Source organism: Mauremys reevesii, linkage group 19 (genome assembly GCF_016161935.1).
Source record: "Mauremys reevesii isolate NIE-2019 linkage group 19, ASM1616193v1, whole genome shotgun sequence".
NCBI lineage: Eukaryota > Metazoa > Chordata > Testudines > Geoemydidae > Mauremys > Mauremys reevesii.
In genome coordinates this window covers 20,754,931-20,775,198 of record NC_052641.1, presented here as the reverse complement: position 1 = coordinate 20,775,198, position 20,268 = coordinate 20,754,931, and the positions used below count along the sequence as shown (strand labels likewise).

General features: G+C 41.3%; 1 protein-coding gene across 1 annotated transcript in view; it reads right to left on the bottom strand.

Moving 5' to 3' along the window:
* Window positions 1-20,268, bottom strand: part of UBAC1 (UBA domain containing 1) — a 35,822-nt gene that overhangs the window by 9,765 nt on the left and 5,789 nt on the right. Inside the window, exons 2-7 of the mRNA XM_039506711.1 lie at window positions 16,512-16,632; window positions 11,986-12,059; window positions 8,888-8,995; window positions 6,628-6,730; window positions 5,077-5,185; window positions 3,329-3,560 (exon numbers count right to left, since the gene is read on the bottom strand). Of these exons, the coding sequence (XP_039362645.1) occupies window positions 3,329-3,560; window positions 5,077-5,185; window positions 6,628-6,730; window positions 8,888-8,995; window positions 11,986-12,059; window positions 16,512-16,632 (747 nt within the window). The remainder of the gene's footprint in view (window positions 1-3,328; window positions 3,561-5,076; window positions 5,186-6,627; window positions 6,731-8,887; window positions 8,996-11,985; window positions 12,060-16,511; window positions 16,633-20,268) is intronic.

The window sequence follows — 20,268 nt, the reverse complement described above, 5'->3', positions numbered from 1 at the left end:
AAAATCCCACTTATGTCACCAGAAGCAGGATTTGGCTCTAAAAAAGCAGGATGGGATGGGAAGCAGAAACTCCCATGTCAAACACACATTCCTTCTGTGACCACGAGCAATTCACTCATCTCCATTGCCTCTGTTTTCCCTCCCCCTCATCAGTAAGAGCACTCAGACCTACCTATCTCACCAGCGTATTGTGGGGGAAAATGTTTGCAGAGCTGTTTGAAATAAATAAAATAAAATAAATTAATGGAGATATACCAATCTCCTAGAACTGGAAGGGACCCTGAAGGGTCACTGAGTCCAGCCCCCTGCCTTCACTAGCAGGACCAAGTACTGATTTTTGCCCCAGATCCTTAAGTGGCCCCCTCAAGGATTGAACTCCCAACACTGGGTTTAGCAGGCCAATGCTCAAACCACTGAGCTATCTCTCCCCCATGATTAAGAGCACTAAGTATTACTGCACTGTTCCAACGCATAGGTGAAAGAGAAATGATTGAATGATCCCTCATTATAATATTGTTCCACGTCAATATCCTTGGGACTCAGAGGGGGAACAGATGATTCCTCTCACTAGAAGCCTCTCTCTTTGCTGGTAATCTGGAAGCAGTTTCCACCCTTGCACCTACTACTTACACGGAACATCTGGACAAACACAGCAGCACCAATGTAAAATTATATATAAGGAAATGCAGCCCCAGCATGCAAGAGGTGAACTTCCCCATACCTAGCTCCTATACATCCAGGGCCGGCTCCAGGAACCACCTGAGCAAGCAGGTGCTTGGGGTGGCCAAGGGGAAGGGGCAGCACGTCGGGCTCTTCGGCGGCAGGTCCCTCGGTCCCTCTCAGAGGGAAGGACCTGCTGCCGAATTGCCGCTGAAGAAGAAAGCAGAGTGGTGGAGCTGCCACCAATCGCGATCAAGGCTTTTTTGTTTGTTTGTTTGTTTTTTCGCCACTTGGGGCGGCAAAAACCCTGGAGCCAGCCCTGTACACATCAAACAAGCACTAGGAGGACTAGTTTTTTGCCTTTCTTGCTCGTCTCTGGTCACACATCTTAGTTGCTTCTATCAGGACGTGTTAATGTCAGAATGCCTTCTTTTTAAATGAGGTTTTCACAGCATTAGGAGTTCAGTTATAGTACATGTGCCATTAGTAGGCTCTGGCACTAATTTTAGATTGGGCAATGTGGCATTTAGAAGAGGGTTGTGATGGGTCAGAAGCCAGGACAGAGACTCTCTTAAGAAGTAGGTTAAAGTCTAAACCACACGTCAAATGGGACAGTTTGCTTTAACTCTCACATCCAGTTTTGAAAGTTACTTGTTTTGTACTGAAGGACAGAAGCTACTTGCTTTCCATTCCCCCTTTACCACTATGCATTTGCAGGGTTACATTTTGCTCTCAGTTACGCAGGGTCAAATCAGGTTGACTTCAGTGAGTTCCAGCTGTGTAACTAAGCAGCACTTGGTTGTAGCCCATGGTTTCCTTCAGGTTCAACACAAGCCTTGGAATAAGAACAAGGAAGGCTGCTGTCTGCATCAGTCATTCCTAATACCCCCATCATACTCCTCTTCAGATATTTTGGTTTTCATTTCTGTATCTAGAGATGGGATAGTTTTATTCCTGTTTCCCATTTGTATGCAACTCAGAAAAGTAGAAAGGTACTTATATCTATTGGGAACCGTTATCTGAGGAAACCCAGCCACCATCTAGCCTGCCCTAGGCAAAAGGAACCCAGGATTCTATCCTAAGGGTAAAAACCTGGATCCACCTAGGGAAAAACTCCCATTAACTTCAGTGAGGCCAGGATTTCACTCCTGTGGTTAAGTGCTTCCTTTACTAACTGTTCTTACAAAGCTAAACACTCCAGATGTTATAGTGCTACACAAATGATTCCTAAACACTGATCTGGAACAAGTCCACTTTTCACCACTACACTATTTCATTGCAATGTAGGCAAATTGAGATTTCATATACAGGTGACCTTCCTCATGCACAGAAAGAAAACAATTTACAAACAGACAAATTGGATCCAGGTTATTTAGTGACTAGGACATTAAATGGTGGGCACAGTTGAAATATAGATAGGCAAGACGACAAGTGTATTTAGCTTGGTCTTTTTAAGAAGGTTAATTGCCTGTAATATTCATAATTTAGATCAGACTACTAAACAGTGGAATGTAAAAGGTAAGAAACGAGCAGGCAGAATCTGAAATGTATTGTGGAATATTAGAGAGGAGGCAAGACCCAAAGGAACAACTGCAGATTTAAAGCGAAGCAGAAAGTAGAGTTTGTAAGCCAAATTCTGTTCTTAACCACGCTGGTGTAAATCTAGAGTTCACTGAAGTAACTCTGAATTTCCACTGGTGCAACAGAAATGCAGCCATGCAAGTTATGATAATACAGCCATGATGTGGTATGGAGCCAGATAACTGGGATGCTGGGGATGGGAGACAGGATTTTAAAACTTGTACTTCATGCTTCATATCCAAGGCTTGTGGTTTTCTGGCAATAAAACACATGCTGTCACGTGCATTTGCGAGTTCTAGTAATTAGATTTAGTTCTGGTGTGCATTAAATATTTAGAACTGTGTATCTGAATTTTTTAAAAGGTCTTTTTCAGACGTAAGTAATTTTACTCATGTCTTAACATTAGCTATTAAGTTGTTGATGGATCTTGTCAAAGTCTCAGGAAACCTTTAGTGGTAAAAAACAGATCTATCTTGAATTCTAAACAGCGCCTCCTGGTGAGTTTAAGGGGAAATAATCATATAAGTTGTTCTGAACAGGGATACATTTTCTATGCATGATATTTATAATAGTTCAGATAAACAACTAGAAGAGATGTTTCACCATCACTTCTGCAAACTTTTCAAGATTCACTTTAAATGCTCTTTTGTACCCTTCTATGGTAAGAGTCCTCAGGGCACCATAATTAGTATCCTATGGTGCTTCTTCACCAATACACACAACTACATTATTTCCTTTGGCTTTAGTGGTGGGAGCAAACCATGATTACAAACAGCTACGTCAAGACATTAGCCCCAACACTGGGGCAGACCTAACACCACTGGTAATTTACATGCACCTGTGTTAGAGACTGTAGCGTATAGGTACTGGGTGGTATCCTTTTAAATATTTTAAGAGTCCTCTAATGGTCCTTAATATCTTCTGTGTTTAAAAGCCTCCAGAACCCTCCTAGAGCAGCAGTGTATATAGGTATCCAGACCTGACATTTTGCATATAGTTAGTAAACATGGTTACTTGGAGTCCACTGTGTCCCCGTGGTTTCCTTCATATTACATTTGTTGGGTAAAGAGTAAAAGACAAGACATACTCGTGGGTCAGGACGAAATTCTCTTTTCCTGCGGATCTTCTTGAATATTTCAGTCAGCTCATCCTTGGGCTCTTCCCCACCAGCTTCCAAACTGGGACCAGCAATTGCTCCAGCAGAGGAAGCACCCACTTCAGAGGCAGCTTCTAATGAGGTTTGACCTGGAAGCGGTGCATCAACCGTGGGGTCATCCGCGTGTTCTATCAACCACTCCATGGCCTGCGTCACTGACATACTGAGACACAAAGTTAATGGAAACCATTATGGGGAGTCAGCAAAGTTCAACAGGTTTGTTCTATTCTGCAGTTCAGAGCAAGCCTCCGAGCCCAGCTAGACAGACTCCAACTAGCTTAACAGTGTGGACACCTTGGCTCCAGCAGAGACACTGGCTGGCCACCTGAGCTCAGACCAGGGGGATCAGTTGGGCTTGAGAGCCCGAGTGGCAACATCTACACTCGGGCCAATGGAGTCTCAGAGGCTTACTCCCAAGCTGCAGGGGGGGGACAGACTCAGTGAGTAAATCATCATCCCACACAGGTTTGGCTTTTGTTCCTAGGACTTTCAGCATCACCAGCTAGTTTGTATCAAGATGTTCCTGAAATACCACGGACACCACAAACTGATTTCTCCTGAGCTAATAGTGAAAGGAGAGGTGAGGTGAGGTGGAGATAGAGGAAAGCCAGGGTTCAAGATGAGCTGAAGCAGCAATCTAGCATTTTTAAACATGCTTTTGCTTCCATTTCAACACAGAAAGTCACTCTTACCCTTACAGGTCAGAAGAAACTCTCGCTTTGCAATTAACAATGTGATGTCTGCCCAAGTTTCCACAGAACCTGAAACCATAGCCCAGAGCGCTGAATTGCCCTGTTCATCTCTATGGAGTATTAATTCTGATACCCAGTGACTATCATTTAAAATGTCAACACTGGGAACTGTTTCACTGTCAATCAAAGCATGCAAATAAGGAGAGGAGCAAGCACATCACACTTACACAATTTACCATGAATGACAGCTCATTTTGGTACCAGGAGTGGATGGTGCTTGGGTGAGCATCACCCCTTCTTTCCCCCACACTTATCCCTGGAGCCCAAAAGAGCATCTGATCCCCACCAAGCAGAGCCTATGAGCACTTGCACTCCACTGAAAAGGAGCCAAGCTCAAGGAGATCACTGTGATCATATTCTGAACCTCTGCATAATCTGCTGTGTCTCATGTCATTTTGGTATCTGAAGTAGGTGAAGCTTGAGATAGTACCAGAGAAAGGAAAAATCCAGAGATGGGATTGGCACAATCACACAAGTAATTTTATAACCAAAGAAGAAAGGAACAGCCCTTGATATCACTGTTTGGATGTGGGGACAGAAATGAATAATTTAAAATGGTTTTAGAAGTCAGAGTGAAATGTTTCTTCTGCAGTTTAAGGATTGGGTCTGGGTTTTGTTTTGTTTTTTAAACTGAGAGTGTGAATTTAATACTCATGAATGATGCCAAATACAGAGACCCCCATTTATTCTCAGAACAAGTCCAGCGCAGTCAGCAGCAGAGTAAGGTTCTGTCACTTGACACTCTCTCCCCACCCATATGGACTTCTACCCTGAGCAGGGTTGTTCCCTGAGCTAGTGCTTTGTCCTGTCTTGGATTAGGTGTCCCAAGAGGCGGTTTACAGCAACTGCGTTATTAGCCAAATAATAATGTGCACCAGTTATCTCAGTAACTAGCAATCCTGTACACTGAGGACTGCGTATACTCACTGGTTTAACCGAAGGGCTTTGACAGCTCGGCTCTCTGGAAACCCCATTTCTGTAAGCTGGCGCAGGGCTATTTCATCCACTCTGTCTTCCTCGTCCTCATCCAACATGGCTACAGACAAAAAAGATTCAGGTTAGGATTTCAAGCCAAATTAAGTCCCTGCTCCATCTGGAAAGATATCTGCTAAGTTTGAATCCTTAGTCTTCCCCTTCCCATCCTAACAAATCAGAAAGTGAGAGAAAAAACCTATTAAGTCTTCTAGTTCAACCCCATTAGCTCAGCTAACGCTGGATTGTTCCCAGGGCTTTGTCAAGAACAGCGTTCAATGTCTCAAATGACGGGGAGTGGGTTTCCTCACTACCCTTAACGTTCTATTCCACTCGGGACTGAGCTTTCAAGCATTTAGACATGAGCAGTCCTTACGCAAACGAGCAGTGCTGCTGACTTCTATGAGACACGTTAAAGAATTATTTGAGAGAGAGACACAAATGTGGTGGGATCAGGCCCTAATAAATCCCAGAGTCAGGAAGTTTTCCATTATATTCATCCTACATTTTCCCTTTTCTCCATTTAATCCTAACTCTTAGGGTAGGTCTACACTAAAAAAAGTGTGTTCTTAATTTGGGTTAAAATAACCCTGAAGACATGGCAATTTAGGTTAGCAGTTTGAGTTCAACCCTATGGTCCTCTATAGCCTTTACCTCTAGCTGCTAACCCAAGTTACAAGACAAGTTATCAAGTCTTCACTGCTATTTAACCCCAGTAAGCTAACACAGGTTAGCCAACTAGAGTTAAGAACATACTTTTGTTTTGTTTTTTTGCAGTGTAGACATACCCTTTTAGTGCCCTACACCCTAAACCATTCCTCACCTTCCCTAGAGCTGCAGTTTGAGTGAAGTTTTCCAGTAGTTATACTGTACTAGGAATAATTTCACATTCACATGGTACCTCTCATCCCAAGTGCTTTTCAAACAAAAACCAATACACAAGGGATGAAATCCTCCCCAATTCAATTCAATGAGAATTCTGCGGAGCTACCTGCAGCAGGGGGAGGTTCCCAGAGATGGGTCTGACCCGGTCCCTGCAAGGGAAGAGGAAATCCCATCCCTCTCCGGCATCTGGAAACCAGCACATGGTAAGAGGCTCCAGGCCTGTCCCTCCCCTACACTAGCCAGATTTCATGGGCGAGATCAGATTTCACAGTCCATGACACGTTTTTCACAGCCATGAATTTGGTAGGGCCTTAAGTATAGGACAGGAATATTTTTAAAAATAAGCCATCAAATTGAGACTGATTAGTAAGAGGGAAGAGTACTACCTACTAAATATCCAACAGCACTTCCTTCCTCTGTACCTGAGTATTCCTCAGAAGAGTCCCACTGATGTATTGACCCATCCCACCTCTGCTCAGCTTGGGAGATATGAAGGAATCACAGCAGAAGGTGGGTATGGCTACAGACATTTTGTAATAGGATGAATAAACATTTTGGGTACTTCTTGACAAGACTAGTCAAAACACAGCTCCACAAAACACATTGAGGACACGTTCTTACCATTTGCCTTCTTAAATAGTTCAACTGCATCTGGGTTCAGTGCTAGCAATTTCTGTGCAACTTCTATAAGTGAAACTAAGATCTTCCGAAGCTCTGTCTGGAACTGCAAGAAAGGAAACTGTCAAAACATTTAGACAGGAAGCTACCAATAGCCATCGTCACTTAATACATCTATTGTTAGAGTCTGTATGCTATGCCCTTGCCCCCTGTAGAGAAAGTTGCTTTATTATGGCTTTGCTTTCACTGCGTTTAGCCTATCAAAAATATGTTGGCATGTTTCCCGTGGAGTGCTATATAGAGCAAGAATTGCCATGCAGGAAGGGTTGTTTATTTCTTCCATTGCTTTTAGTCCCATAAGAAAATGACACTAGCTGAGAAAGCTTATTTCTTAATGGAAAAACAGTGGCCCAACCCTGTAAGGGCAGACAGAAGTCAGTGGGCCTCTGGTCAGATGCTGTGGAGTTACTTTTAGGACTGGGGACCCCTGTTTCTATAAAGGGATGAGCTTTCTTGGCTAGTGTCATTTTCTTCCTACGACCAGCTTCTTCTGAGACTTGTCATACCAATGTGTCACGGCTTCCCTTCCTTCATCTGGAAACATCTTTAGTGTACCCCATATACAACAGGGCAAGCTGCTCACTAAACATGTTAAGTTTTCCATACTTCATTTTAATTAATAGTAAGTGCTAGGGACATTTGACTTTTTTTTTTTTTAAATAGTCAATAAATAAAATCTTGAAAAATAAACAGCATATACTCTGCACATAGGGCTTTGCTACTTCATGCACATGGCAGTATCAAACCTGAAGAAGCAAATCACACTAACACATACTCACAAGGTCCTTCAGCATTTTGAAAGCTGCACAGTGCTGGGGCATTTTTAAACTTTGAAAATAGAGATGAGGAAAACTAACTGCCTCAAACTCCACGTATAATCAAAATTTTTATGCAAACAAAGTGCAGTCACTTTATAAACTATTTATAAATGGAACCTTAACAAAATACACCTCTACCTCAACATAACGCTGTCCTCAGGAGCCAAAAAATCTTACTGCATTATAGGTGAAACCGTGTTATATCAAACTTGCTTTGATCCACCAGAGTGCACAGCCTCGCCCCCCGCCCAGCACTGCTTTACCGCATTATATCTGAATTCATGTTATATCGGGTCACGTTATATCGAGGTAGAGGTGATCATTTATTAACCCTTTAAGTATGTTAGGTGTTATAAGCATTTCAGCATGAGACGTTATAGATGGTTATAAGCAAACTACTGACATTTTAGACTAATATTTGATTAACCCATTTATTAAAACTTCTATTAAGTATTCATTAATCCTTTACAAATGGAACCTTAACCTAACCCAGAATGCAGTAGAAACTTGGAATTAAAAAAAGTTTATTTTCTGCGGGGAACAGTTTATAATCACACTGGTCTTTTAATTAAGATTTGTATTAGAACCATGTAGGTAGCTACTAAGACAAAAGATCAGGTACTTTTTTTTTTTTTTTTTTTAATTTCTTTGGTGAAAAACATGGAACAAAATGCGTAAATATTTTGTACAGGTATAGGGCAGTTTCACTATTATGACCATGTATGAGATAATACCCTAAAACCAGGGAATAAAGATCATACTTCTCTTTAAAAACAAAAAAATAAACACCACATTCCCAACCCAGGGCCGCCGGGGGGGGTGGGGGTGGGGGGGGAACGGGGGAGGGAGGAGAGGCAAATGGGGCAATTTGCCCCAGGCCCTGCAGGGGCCCCCAGGAGAATATACTATTCTAAAGTATTGCAACTTTTTTTATGGAAGGGGCCCCCAAAATTGCTTTGCCCCAGGCCCCCTGAATCCTCTGGGCTGCCCTGACCCAACCAAACTTTGCACTGCTGTGCTAGTGCATTAGAATCTGAAAGTGTCTAGGCTTTATCATTCAGTGAGAAATGCAAGAAGTAAAACACAGCATAAACAAGGAAAACCTTAAGTTTGATTCTTAAAGTTCAGTTTTAAATTACCTATGCTACCGGTATATTAAGCGCACACACACACACACACACACACACACACCGTATTATTTTTAACCTGAGACATGGACCATACATTTTCAATTATTTCAAAAGAAATAAGCAATAGGCCCAAGTTTCAGTGAAGTCTTCAAGACAAGATTAACTAACCTATGGGTGTAGCAGAGAAGAGTTAAATCAGGGAGGAAATCTAGATTTAGCATGTGAATTAAATGAGATAAAAAGCACCATACTTACATCCCTCATGTTGTGGTGGGCCACAGTGCGATCTACATTGCGAGAGGGCATATTTGCTGTTGCTTTGAGAATAGCATCCTTATCAGGAGCTTTCTGTTCCTGCTTCCTCTAACCAAAAAAAGGAAGCATGGTCAGATTTTGTAATTTGTTATCCACTGAAATACAGTAATAAAAATTATGCTATAGCCAACTGATTTCATATTCTCTTGCAGGCAAACAAGTGATGTAAGTGACTAAGGGAATTGACTAGCAGTGCAATTGGTTAATTGCACTAATACTTTGTAATCACAGGGTCAAAGCAGACCTGCTGTGTCACATATATTTTTATAAAAATAAATCAGTTTTCCCACATTTTCCACAGGGCCACATAGTGCTTTTCACTGAACTATCCCCATTTTGCAGATGGGGAAATTGAGGCACCGAGGGGGGAACTGACTCATCAAAAGTTACACAGTGGCGGGAAATAGAATCCAGGAGTCTCCGTTCCCAGTCCCATGCTCTAACCACTATGATATGTTTGTAACATTATCCGATTAAAATATGACCATATAGATCATTGTTGCAACCACTGTTATATATTTGCAGAAAATCTTGTACAAAGGTTGTTAAGTGAGGTGTCTATGAAAAGGTTATGATTTGCTGGTTATGGTTCTGCTATGTCTGCATGTATCATTTTTGTATTTGAAGTTATAAATATTGTCTCTATACTTGGATTTCAAGTGTTCGCTCCTGGAGTAACGCCCACAAGGTAGCTAGTCAGCACATATTGTTGGGACTATTGAAATAGAGTGGCCCATCAAAAGAACATTTAACTGACAATGGACCATGGGAGATGACCATCTACATTTAATGCAATTTCCTGCTGTGACTAGGCGAAATGCATGGACATAGAACTTGCCCATCTGACTCCAAACTCCATCCTGTTGCTGTAATTTTCTACAGTAAGAACAATGGGATGCCCTCCACATGGCAAAAGCTATAAAAGGTCCTGGAAACACCTCCATTTGGTCTTCAATCCTGCTTCTTACCTCTGGAGGAACTTTGCTATAAACTGAAGCTCTGAACAAAGGGCTGAGTGACCCATCCAAGCTGTAGATATATTCCAGAGACTTGACTTAAGCCAGCCGTTTATTCCATCACTGCTACAAGCCTGAACCAAGAACTTTGCAATTACAGTAGGTATTTGATTATTTTAACCAATTTTAACTCTCAACTTTCTTCCTATTTATAAATAAACCTTTAGATTTTTAATTCTAAGGGATTGGCATCAGCATGATTTTTGGGTAAGATATTGACCTGGATGTGTGGCTGGTCCTTTGGGATCAGAAGAACCTTTCATTTGATGAGACTGGTTGTAAAGAACCACTCATCTCTGAATCCAGTGTTTTTGGTGGGGATATAAGAACTGGAATGCCCAAGGAAACTGCTTTTATGACTTCTTGTTAACCAGTGTGGTGAAACAGGAGTTTACTGGTGTGGCTGGTTTGGTATAGCTTATGAAAGAATCACCACCAGATTTGGGTTATATTTGCCCTATTTCTCAGCAGTTTGTTCTGAATTTGGCATCCTCAGTTGTGGCCCACTGAGGCACAGTTACAGTGGCGTAGTTGGCAGGATAGGCTAACCCAGTGGCATCCCAACATATCAGGTGACACCCCAAAGGGCCCAAACCCGTCACAATGTTCCTTCCCTGTAGGGCACTCTCTCCAAACATATCTGTCTTCTGTTCAAAATTAGTAGGGAGATGTGAGTTGTGTGAACACCTTATGTGCCATTTAATACTGAAAGCGTTGCATTGTTTGTAAATACAGTGTGGGGAAATACAGTGCCCTAGACTAGCTCCAAATTTTCAACATACAGTCCAAAAATGGAAGGCTTGAAGTCCAAAGACACAGATGCACAGAGGACATAGTGTGAGGAAGAGTGTGTGACACGCAGCACAGCAAGACCCCACAGGGGCAGTGCACAGGGAAATACAGATACCGACAGGAAGCAAATGGCAGAAGAGAAAAACAGGTTTGCACATACAAGCAGAGACCTCCAGCAATTCACAAGGACAAGCAATGGCACAACTCAGTACATCTGCAGATGATGGCAGCTACAGCACCACCTGGGCAGAAATGTCCTTTTAGAGAATGTTGACCCACTGTAATAACAATTACACCCCGAGGGGAAAAAAAGCAACCCACTGTTGTCCCAGTTGGAGATAAAGTTCTAGCAGGGCCAATGCTTGTGCCCCAGAGTATGTCTACACTGGAGCTGGGAGCCAGCCCTCCAGCTCCAGCTGACACACTTATGCTGAAATAAATTTGTTAGTCTCTAAGGGAGGGATAGCTCAGTGGTTTGAGCACTGGCCTGCTAAACCCAGGGTTGTGAGTTCAATCCTTGAGGAGGCCACTTAGGGATCTGGGGCAAAAACTGGTCCTGCTAGTGAAGGCAGGGGGCTGGACTCGATGACCTTTCAAGGTCCCTTCCAGCTCTAGGAGATTGGTATATCTCCAATTATTACCTTTATTATCTTTAAGGTGCCACAAGTACTCCTGTTCTTTTTGTGTTAGTGGTGCTTGCTCTAATGCTCTAAAAACAGCTGTGTGGATTCTACCCCCTGGATCTGAGCTCCCTGCTGGTGCTGCAACATCCCCACAGCTATTTTGGCTCGCTCCCAGCTCCAGTGTACACAAACTCCTAGAGACCTGGTTACAGGGCCAGAGACCAGGTGTAGCTAAAGACAGAAATTAGAGCAGCTAGACACAACTTTCTAAAGGGCAGATCTATCTGAAGGTACAACATGGCACAACCTAAAATAGATTTATTCTGTTATTAGACATTCAAAGATCAACCTTACAGCATTTCCACAGAGCGTATCTGTCCTGTTTGAGAGAAACGTTACTGTTAATTTACAGTTCTAATGCTTAAGGTGTTCTCTGGGAAGTTTCAAAGGAACATGAATCCTCCTGAAATTAATTTATTTAATCTTTAATTAAATGGATGCATTTGCCTCCATAAATAAACAGTGAACACCCAGCTACGCTTTTCCAAGTTGTTAATAAAAGGGGGAAAATGCAGACCAGAAAAACCTACAAATCTTCTGAACTTACTTTTTCCTCTGCTGATACTTCTGCCATTTTGGGAGGCGGAGGGGGAGCTCGCTTCTTTACCAACAACAAGACATCTAGAAAAAGAAGATACTGGAATATGTTGGAAGTAACATGCAATGGGCCACAGGCAATTTAGAATGAAAAATTTACAAAAACTGTACGATGAAGGATGTCAGTTTTGGGCTAATTGCTCCTGTATTCCCCCTGCACGGATCCCTCGAGGATACCCACTGAGAGCTTCCAGCTCCCAGATGCACCTCTCTTAAGCAGAGACCTGTATTTCTCTCCCTGCCAACTGGGGTTTTAAGGCTGCATAGCCCCCCACCATCCACTGTGATGACCTTGCAAGCCAGTTTGCCTGACAGACTTTGCCAGCAGCCCCTGTGCGTTGCTCTCTCCCCGCGAAGACCATGAACAGCATAATGCCAGCAGTTACAAGGTACCGCTCAGATCTTTGTGAGCTAGCACCTTTATTCTTGAGGTAAAAGCATTACAGAGTAAACAAAAAAAAAAAAAAACAATGAAATTTCCTATATGCATGCAAAAAGCTTACTAGAGGTCACCCATCAGTCTTATGGGGCCAAAATCTTCCCAACCCTTCCACGAGGGTTGGGGCCCTTGGACAGAAGGTCCTGTCCATTTGCTGGATCAGAAAGAAGGCCCAAGTCAGTTTAAATGCAGCTTTTTTATGCCCCAAACCCTTTCTTTGTTGGTCTTTGGAAAACCCACTTTGCACCAGTATATACCAGCCATCCCAGAGGGTGGCACCTCTTCAAAGGTGTTTCACCTAAGTCACCCCTTACTGTGTTTGGTTCCTGGAGGAGCTGTGACAACCCTCCCCACTGGAGTTGCATACAACCCCTGCCCCACAGTGATAAATACAATATAGTCCCCAGAGAGATTGCATGTGGTTGCAACATCAGTCACATTAGAAATTGTAAAATGAAGGTTTTAACAAAAATGGAGTTTTGTTTGCATTCTTTGCACAGTTTCAGGGATTTTCCAGATTTAAACGGTTTGGGATAGAAACATTCCCCTTCTCTGTTTGCAACTCATGCACTCCAGCATTATGCTAGTGCAAGCAATCCAACTGCTGCATCTCTATATTAGGGCATAAAAGTAAAAAAATTAAACTGACAATAAATCATTGGACAAAGTTAAACTGACTGGTCTATGGGTCAGGTGGAGTGACATGCAAAGAGTAAATAAAATGCTGAAAAGTTAGATTTGAACAATCCTTTCAGTTGTAATCATCTGAGATATTGCTGGGAAATGGCTTATTTTAATATTGCACTTAAAAAAAAAATCAGACCTTTGCAGCCAAATTCTGACATCATTTAAACAACGGTTTTATCCTGGATTTACAGTTCTAATAGAATTGAGAACATGGTTCATCATTAGTTACACTTCATCTACATGTTAAACCTCCCCCCTGCCCCAGGAAAGGAGCTCCTTGTGGCCCCAAGTCCCCTAAAATGGATTGTGCTGTTTGCGAAAGTGACAACTGCTCCACCACAAAAATCCAGTAGCAATGAGTTCCCTGCCAAACCAGAGGCTAGAAAGAAAACCTTGAGCCAAACCACCTACAGTGTTCTCTGCTCTGGGGATTTGCCCTAATTATAGCCATCAGTAGCCAGCCACCTGTATAGCTGCACCAGTGCAAACCCCTAGTATATGCATGCAAAGCCACTACCGGCAGTGGTGAAGATTACCCCTACTTGACACTGAGGTGCAAATGACAGCTTTAAGCAGAGTGAACTGCTCTGACTAGGTGTCTGCACTCGTGATTGCCCACCAAAGGCTATAACTGGAGCAAATCTCTGGACAGATAAAAGTAAGTCTGAAAGATCTCAGGTTACATCACATGCTTTCCCTTTAGGCTTTTCATACTAATATTTTGCACTTACAAAAAGAACCTTTCTTCCAAGGGTCTCAAAGCGCTTTAAACCCATTGGCTTAATTAAGTCTCCAGTACCCCTGTGATGTAGGTCATTAATATCAATTTACAGGAAGGGAGGATGGGGAGACAAGCATGTTGAGGCCTAAATTAATGGGAGTTTCTGAAAATGTATGTGCCCAATATGAACAGAACCCAGCTACCTGACTACTCAAACCTTTAGACCTGCCTTTGTCTCACATTAAGCCTTTTTGCATTTTAATTCTACAGGCTAAATACACACCTGGAGCAATTCCACTATAACCAGTGGAGTTACACTAGGTATCCATTCTGATCTACATCTGCAAAGCACACCGTAAGCCTACAGCGCCATAAAACTGAGACGCTGAAATAAAAAACTTCAGAAAGCAACATAACCCCACTATTTGACTTGGAGACCTGATCTGATAAAGGTGGTTTCTTTCTTTTTTTAAGATTAAATAAAAATAATCACTTATAGCCAAATATTAGGGCTGTCGATTAATCGCAGTTAACTCACACAGTTAATTTTTTTAATCGTGATTAATTGTTTTGAGTTAATCGCGATTAATCGCAGTTTTAATGGCACTGTTAAACGATAGAATACCAACTGAAATTTATTAAATATTTTGAATGTTTTTCTACATTTTCATATATATTGTATTCTGGGTTGTAACTGAAATCAAAGTGTATATTATTTTTTATTACAAATATTTGCACTGTAAAAACGATAAACAAAAGAAATAGTATTTTTCAATTCAACTCATACAAATGATGTAGTACAATCTCTTTGTTGTGAAAGTGCAACTTACAAATGTAGTTTTTTTTGTTACTTAACTGCACTCAAAAACAAAACAGTGTAAAACTTCAGAGCTTACAAGTCCACTCAGTCCTACTTCTTCTTCAACCAATCGCTCAGACAAACAAGTTTGTTTACATTTACAGGATATAATACTGCCCTCTTCTGATTTACAATGTCACCAGAAAGTGAGAACAGGCATTTGCATGGCACTTTTGTAGCCAGCATTTCAAGGTATTTGCGTGCCAGATATGCTAAACATTCGTATGCCTCTTCATGCTTCAGCCACCATTCCGGAGAACATGCTTCCATGCTGATGACACTCATTAAAAGAAAAATGCGTTAATTAAATTTGAGACTGAACACGTTGGGGGAAAATTGTATGTCCCCTGCACTGTGTTTTACCGGCATTCTGCCATATATTTCATGTTATAGCAGTCTAAGATGACGACCCAGCACATGTTGTTCGTTTTAAGAACACTTTCACTGCAGATTTGACAAAACGCAAAGAAGGTACCAATGTGAGATTTTTAAACATAGCTACAGCACTCAGCCCAAGGTTTAAGAATCTGAAGTGCCTTCTAAAATCCGAGAGGGATGAGGTGTGGAGCATGCTTTCAGAAGTTTTGAAAGAGCAACATTCTGACGCGGAAACTACAGAACCTAAACCACCAAAAAAGAAAATCAACCTTCTACTCGGGGCATCAGATAATGAAAATGAATGTGCGTCGGTCCGCACTGCTTGGGATTGTTATCCAGTAGAACCCATCATCACCATGGACGCATGTCTCCTGGAATGGTGGTTGAAGCATGAAGGGACACATGAATCTTTAGCGCATCTAGCATGTAAATATCTTGTGATACCAGCTACAACAGTGCCATGTGAATGCCTGTTCTCACTTTCAGGTGACATTGTAAACAAGAAGTGGGCAGCATTATCTCTTGCAAATGTAAACAAACTTGTTTGTCTGAGTGATTGGCTGAAGTAGGACTGAGTGGACTCGCAGGCTCTAAAATTTTACACTGTTTTATTTTTGAGTGCAGGTTCTTTTGTACATAATTCTACATTTGTAAGTTCAACTTTCATGATAAAGAGATTGCACTACAGTACTTGTATTAGGTGAACTGAAAAATACTATTTTTTTTTTACAGTGCAAATGCTTGTAATCAAAAATAAATATAAAGCAAGCACTGTACACTTTGCATTCTGTGTTGTAATTGAAATCAATATATTTGAAAATGTAGAATACAACCAAAAATATTTTAAAAATTGGTATTCTATTATTGTTTAACAGCGCAATCAAACAAAAATTATTTTTTTTAATCCCTTTACAGCCCTACCAAATATCCAAAAGCCAATTCAAAATAAAAGTATGCATGGGGTGGTATTCATAATGGTCTAATTTGTGTTTACCATCCTCAAACACAATTGCAAATGGGAAAAGCTGTGCACTGTATGAACCTATTAGGCTGATCGGATTACAACTCTAGTTCCTTTTTTGTTGGTATTAAAACAGATTTACAAAATAAAAAAATAATTTAACCTACTGGCTCATCTACGGTGTGTATAATTCATGTTTTTATTTCTTTTAAAAAAACCAATGTTGCAGCAAGCAGCAAAAACATATGATAGTCTAAACACTTTCTATTTCCTGTACCTTTTAGCCATTTTATCAGTGCCCTTGTCTCAGAATCCAGAATAGGCATTAAGGTCAGAACTTGGCATGCACCTCACAATTAAATACAGTCTCATGTTACTAGGCTTACAGGCTACGATCGCATCAATGAGGTTTAATCATAGAGCTCTCCTACCTTTATCTTGAATGTTTTCCTCCAAGACCGTTTTTGTATCTGTCAGCACCTTCTCTGAAGTAGCATGGATCAATTTATGATGTGTTATGCTTTTTGGATCCTCTAAGCTCCCAGGTACACACTAGAGAAAACGATAAATACTAAGCATCAGAGGACAGGAATAATAAGCCTACTGCATGAATCACTGTACCTCGTATTGAAAGGAGTTTCCACATTTGAACTGTGCCAGCATTTACCAGTCTCTTAATAGCTTAAGTAATAGGACAGTGGTTCTCAAACTTTTGTCCTGGTGACCCCTTTCACATAGCAAGCCTCTGAGTGTGACCCCCCCTTATACATTAAAAATACATTTTTATATATTTAACACTATTATAAATGCTGGAGGAAAAGCAGAGTCTGGGGTGGAGGCTGACAGCTAGCGAAACACCATGTAATAACCTCACGGCCCCCCTGAGGAGTCCCGACCCCCAGTTTGAGAACCCCTGTAATAGGACAGTATGCCAGAGGCTAATGCAGAGTATAATGTGCACTAAAGAAATGGAAATTTGAGTCATGGTGTACCACAGTACTCACTGTGGTAGTGAACAAGCAAATGGATATCTTTCCACATAGCCAAGTGCCCTGGCAGTGAGGGGAAAACATCCAAAAGGAGGATTTCAGATCTATCATAGTGATGCTTTTAAAATTAAAAGCTGGAAAAAAGCAATATCTAGGTTTCTGCTGACTGACTGATGCTCTAAACAATTTTTTCAAACAGCTAACTTTGAAGACCAAACCCTGCAGCCCTTTCACGTATCAATGGTCCTTTGGAAGTCAGTAGGCTACTCATGCAATAGCTACAGGATCAGGCCTCAAAAAAATGAAAGAGAAATGTCAGGTAGAAATATTTGGCAAGATATAATATTTTATTATGAGAATTTATTTAATCTGGTGATCCAGAAAACATGAGAGACCATTAATTTAACATTATCAGAGGAGGATTAATTTTGTTTCTCTCTGTTTAAAAAGGGACAAATTAGCCCAAAAACCCTTAAGACTTTTCATATGAAAAATATAAGGCCAATGCTGAAATACTGCTTTAAAGTGGTAGGCTTCTCAACTGGAATTGCTAGCATTTGGTTAGCAGCCACTGCCTTCCTAATGTGCATACTCAGAGCTTCTATGGATTTTTTAAAAAAATATGTACTGCTGAGAAATATAGGTTTGAGCTGTAAATAATGTGCTATGTTCATTTCAGTCTGAGCACCCCAGGAGCAGTCACGGTTGGAGAGCAAACTTCTCTGTTACTTTACTACTGAAAATTCTTCAGCTCTATTCCACACTGAGTAGGTCAACTGGAGTATTGTGTCCAATTCTGGGTGCCACATTTCAGGAAGGATGTGGACAAATTGGAGAAAGTCCAGAGACAAGCAACAAAAATAAAGGTCTAGAAAACATGACTTATGAGAGAACATTGAAAAAACTGGGTTTGCTTAGTCTGAAGAAGAGAAAACAGAGGGGGACAAAACAGAGGGGGACATAACAGTTTTCAAGTACGTAAAAGGTTGCTACAAGGAAGAAGGAGAAAAATTGATCTCCTTAACCTCTGAGGATAGGACAAGAAGCAATGGGATTAAATTGTAGCAAGGGAGGTTTAGGTTGGAAATTAGTAAAAACCGCCTGTCAGAATGGTTAAGCACTGGAATAAATTGCCCAGGGAGGTAGTGGAATCTCCATCATTGGAGATTTTTAAGAGCAAGTTACACAAACACCTGTCAGGGATAGTCTAGATAATACTTAATCCTGCCATGAGTGCAGGGGACTGGACTAGATGACCTCTTGAGATCCCTTCCAGTCCTACGATTCTATGGGTTGGGGTGATGCAGATGGTTTACAATTTTCTAATCACTAATAAAAGCAAACATTTCCTAATTTCACAGATAGAAAGGGTTTGCTAAGAAAATTGCTTTAAAGCCGAACCAACAATTTCACTTTTAGTAGATGACATTTTTGAGTAGCTACCTCCAGAAGAACTGAAGGTGAGGACAGTAGAAGTTAATGAAGATCTGCATTCAGCGAGCCAGCTTCTGATCTCAGGTACATCAGTATAACACCACGTCGACTAGATTTACACTGGTGTAAGAGCTGATTCTATCACACTGCTCAGGGGTGAAATCTCTGGGCACTAGGGCCAATATACAGACAAAGGGAGACTTTTGGGAAAGACTGACAGCTCAGACAGTAGCAATTAGGCCTTCAAGTTAAAAGGCTGAAGAAAACAAACACTGAGCTTTTAAAACATTCTTGCAATACTGAAGGCTGCAATGCTGTTAGCAGACGTCTCCTTCACAAGGAGTGTTAAATGCACAAGCCTTCTGCCTAATCTAGCAATCACTACTTCCTCTCACACCATCATATGTAGTGATACTTTGCACTTCTATTGCACCTGTCAGAGGATCTCACAGCACTTGCAAACACTAAGTACCACAAGAACTCCTTGCTGTACAGAAGAACACACAAATATAGAAGAAATTTCTGTGTCTTGCCCCAGGTCCCTCAGTGGAATCAATACCAGAGTTAGCCTCAAGACTCCCTTTTGGCTGTAAACCACTAGACCGAACAGTGTTTTCTGTAGCTTTTCTTCTTGATCTGAGAAATATTCACAGTATGTCTAGTTTTTCCTCCTAGTGTTCTATGTCTAGAAATGCACCAACCGTTAAAAACAGAAGTAACTGGATCATTTAAAGATATTTTTGCCGCATACGTCACTGCATTCTCATTACGAAATTGGGAACTCAAACCCCCTGGGCTTGCCATAGAAATGCTGTCAGAAGTTAGATTATAACAGTGCCCAGCAATGCCAGCATACTTACAAAGCCTGACACAAAACCAGGGATTCTCCTCTTTCTCGGAAAAAAAATCTGATTAGAATAAGGAAAACCGTTCTCTAGCACCCAGTATAAGCTAAGATTGTGCATCAGGCCCACCGCAGGTGTAAATTGGCAAAATCCACTGAAGTCAATGGAGCTCTGCTGATCTACACCAGCTGAGGATCTGGCCCTTTTTGTCCAGGTATCAAAGACAGACTGCACAGGATTAAGCTTTTGGTAAGCTCAGCAAATGTAAGCATCTAGCCTCTGAACGTACGTAGCCCAGTGAAGCTTTAGAAAGGAGCTTGGCGTTTTACGCTGCTTGGCTATTTTAGCATTGCGACACAAAATACGAATCCATCCACAGTTTGAACTGGCTCATCTTCACGCGAGAATGGTTCAGTGACCCAAAGTGATAGACTCCCAGAATAACATTACATCAGTGCATCTAGAGGCTTCTCATTTGTTCCAGGGGAAACAGGGAATGTAACAGTTGAAACGTTGGAAAGGGAGAAACTAAAATCACCGAAGCCACAAGATTGATAAAGTTACTCATCTCACCCAGGCAGCTCATTGAGGCCAAGCAAAACACTTAATAACCACAACCTTGAGCAAGACCTTACACAGTTGCTCACAAAAATGAAAACAGAGCTTTTTGAATGAGATTCTTTTCAATATACATTTTTATCTAAGTATTTTTACTCTGTTCTCTGCAAGTCTCTTTCCCTTCTAAGACGTATTTACCATTGACTTCAGTGGGTTCTTTGGTACTTTGTAAACATTAGTATTAATGACAGGTTTAAGAGTAGTAGCCGTGTTAGTCTGTATCCACACAAAGAATAGGAGTACTTGTGGCACCTTAGAGACTAACATTTATTGTAGCATAAGCTTTCGTGGGCTACAGCTCA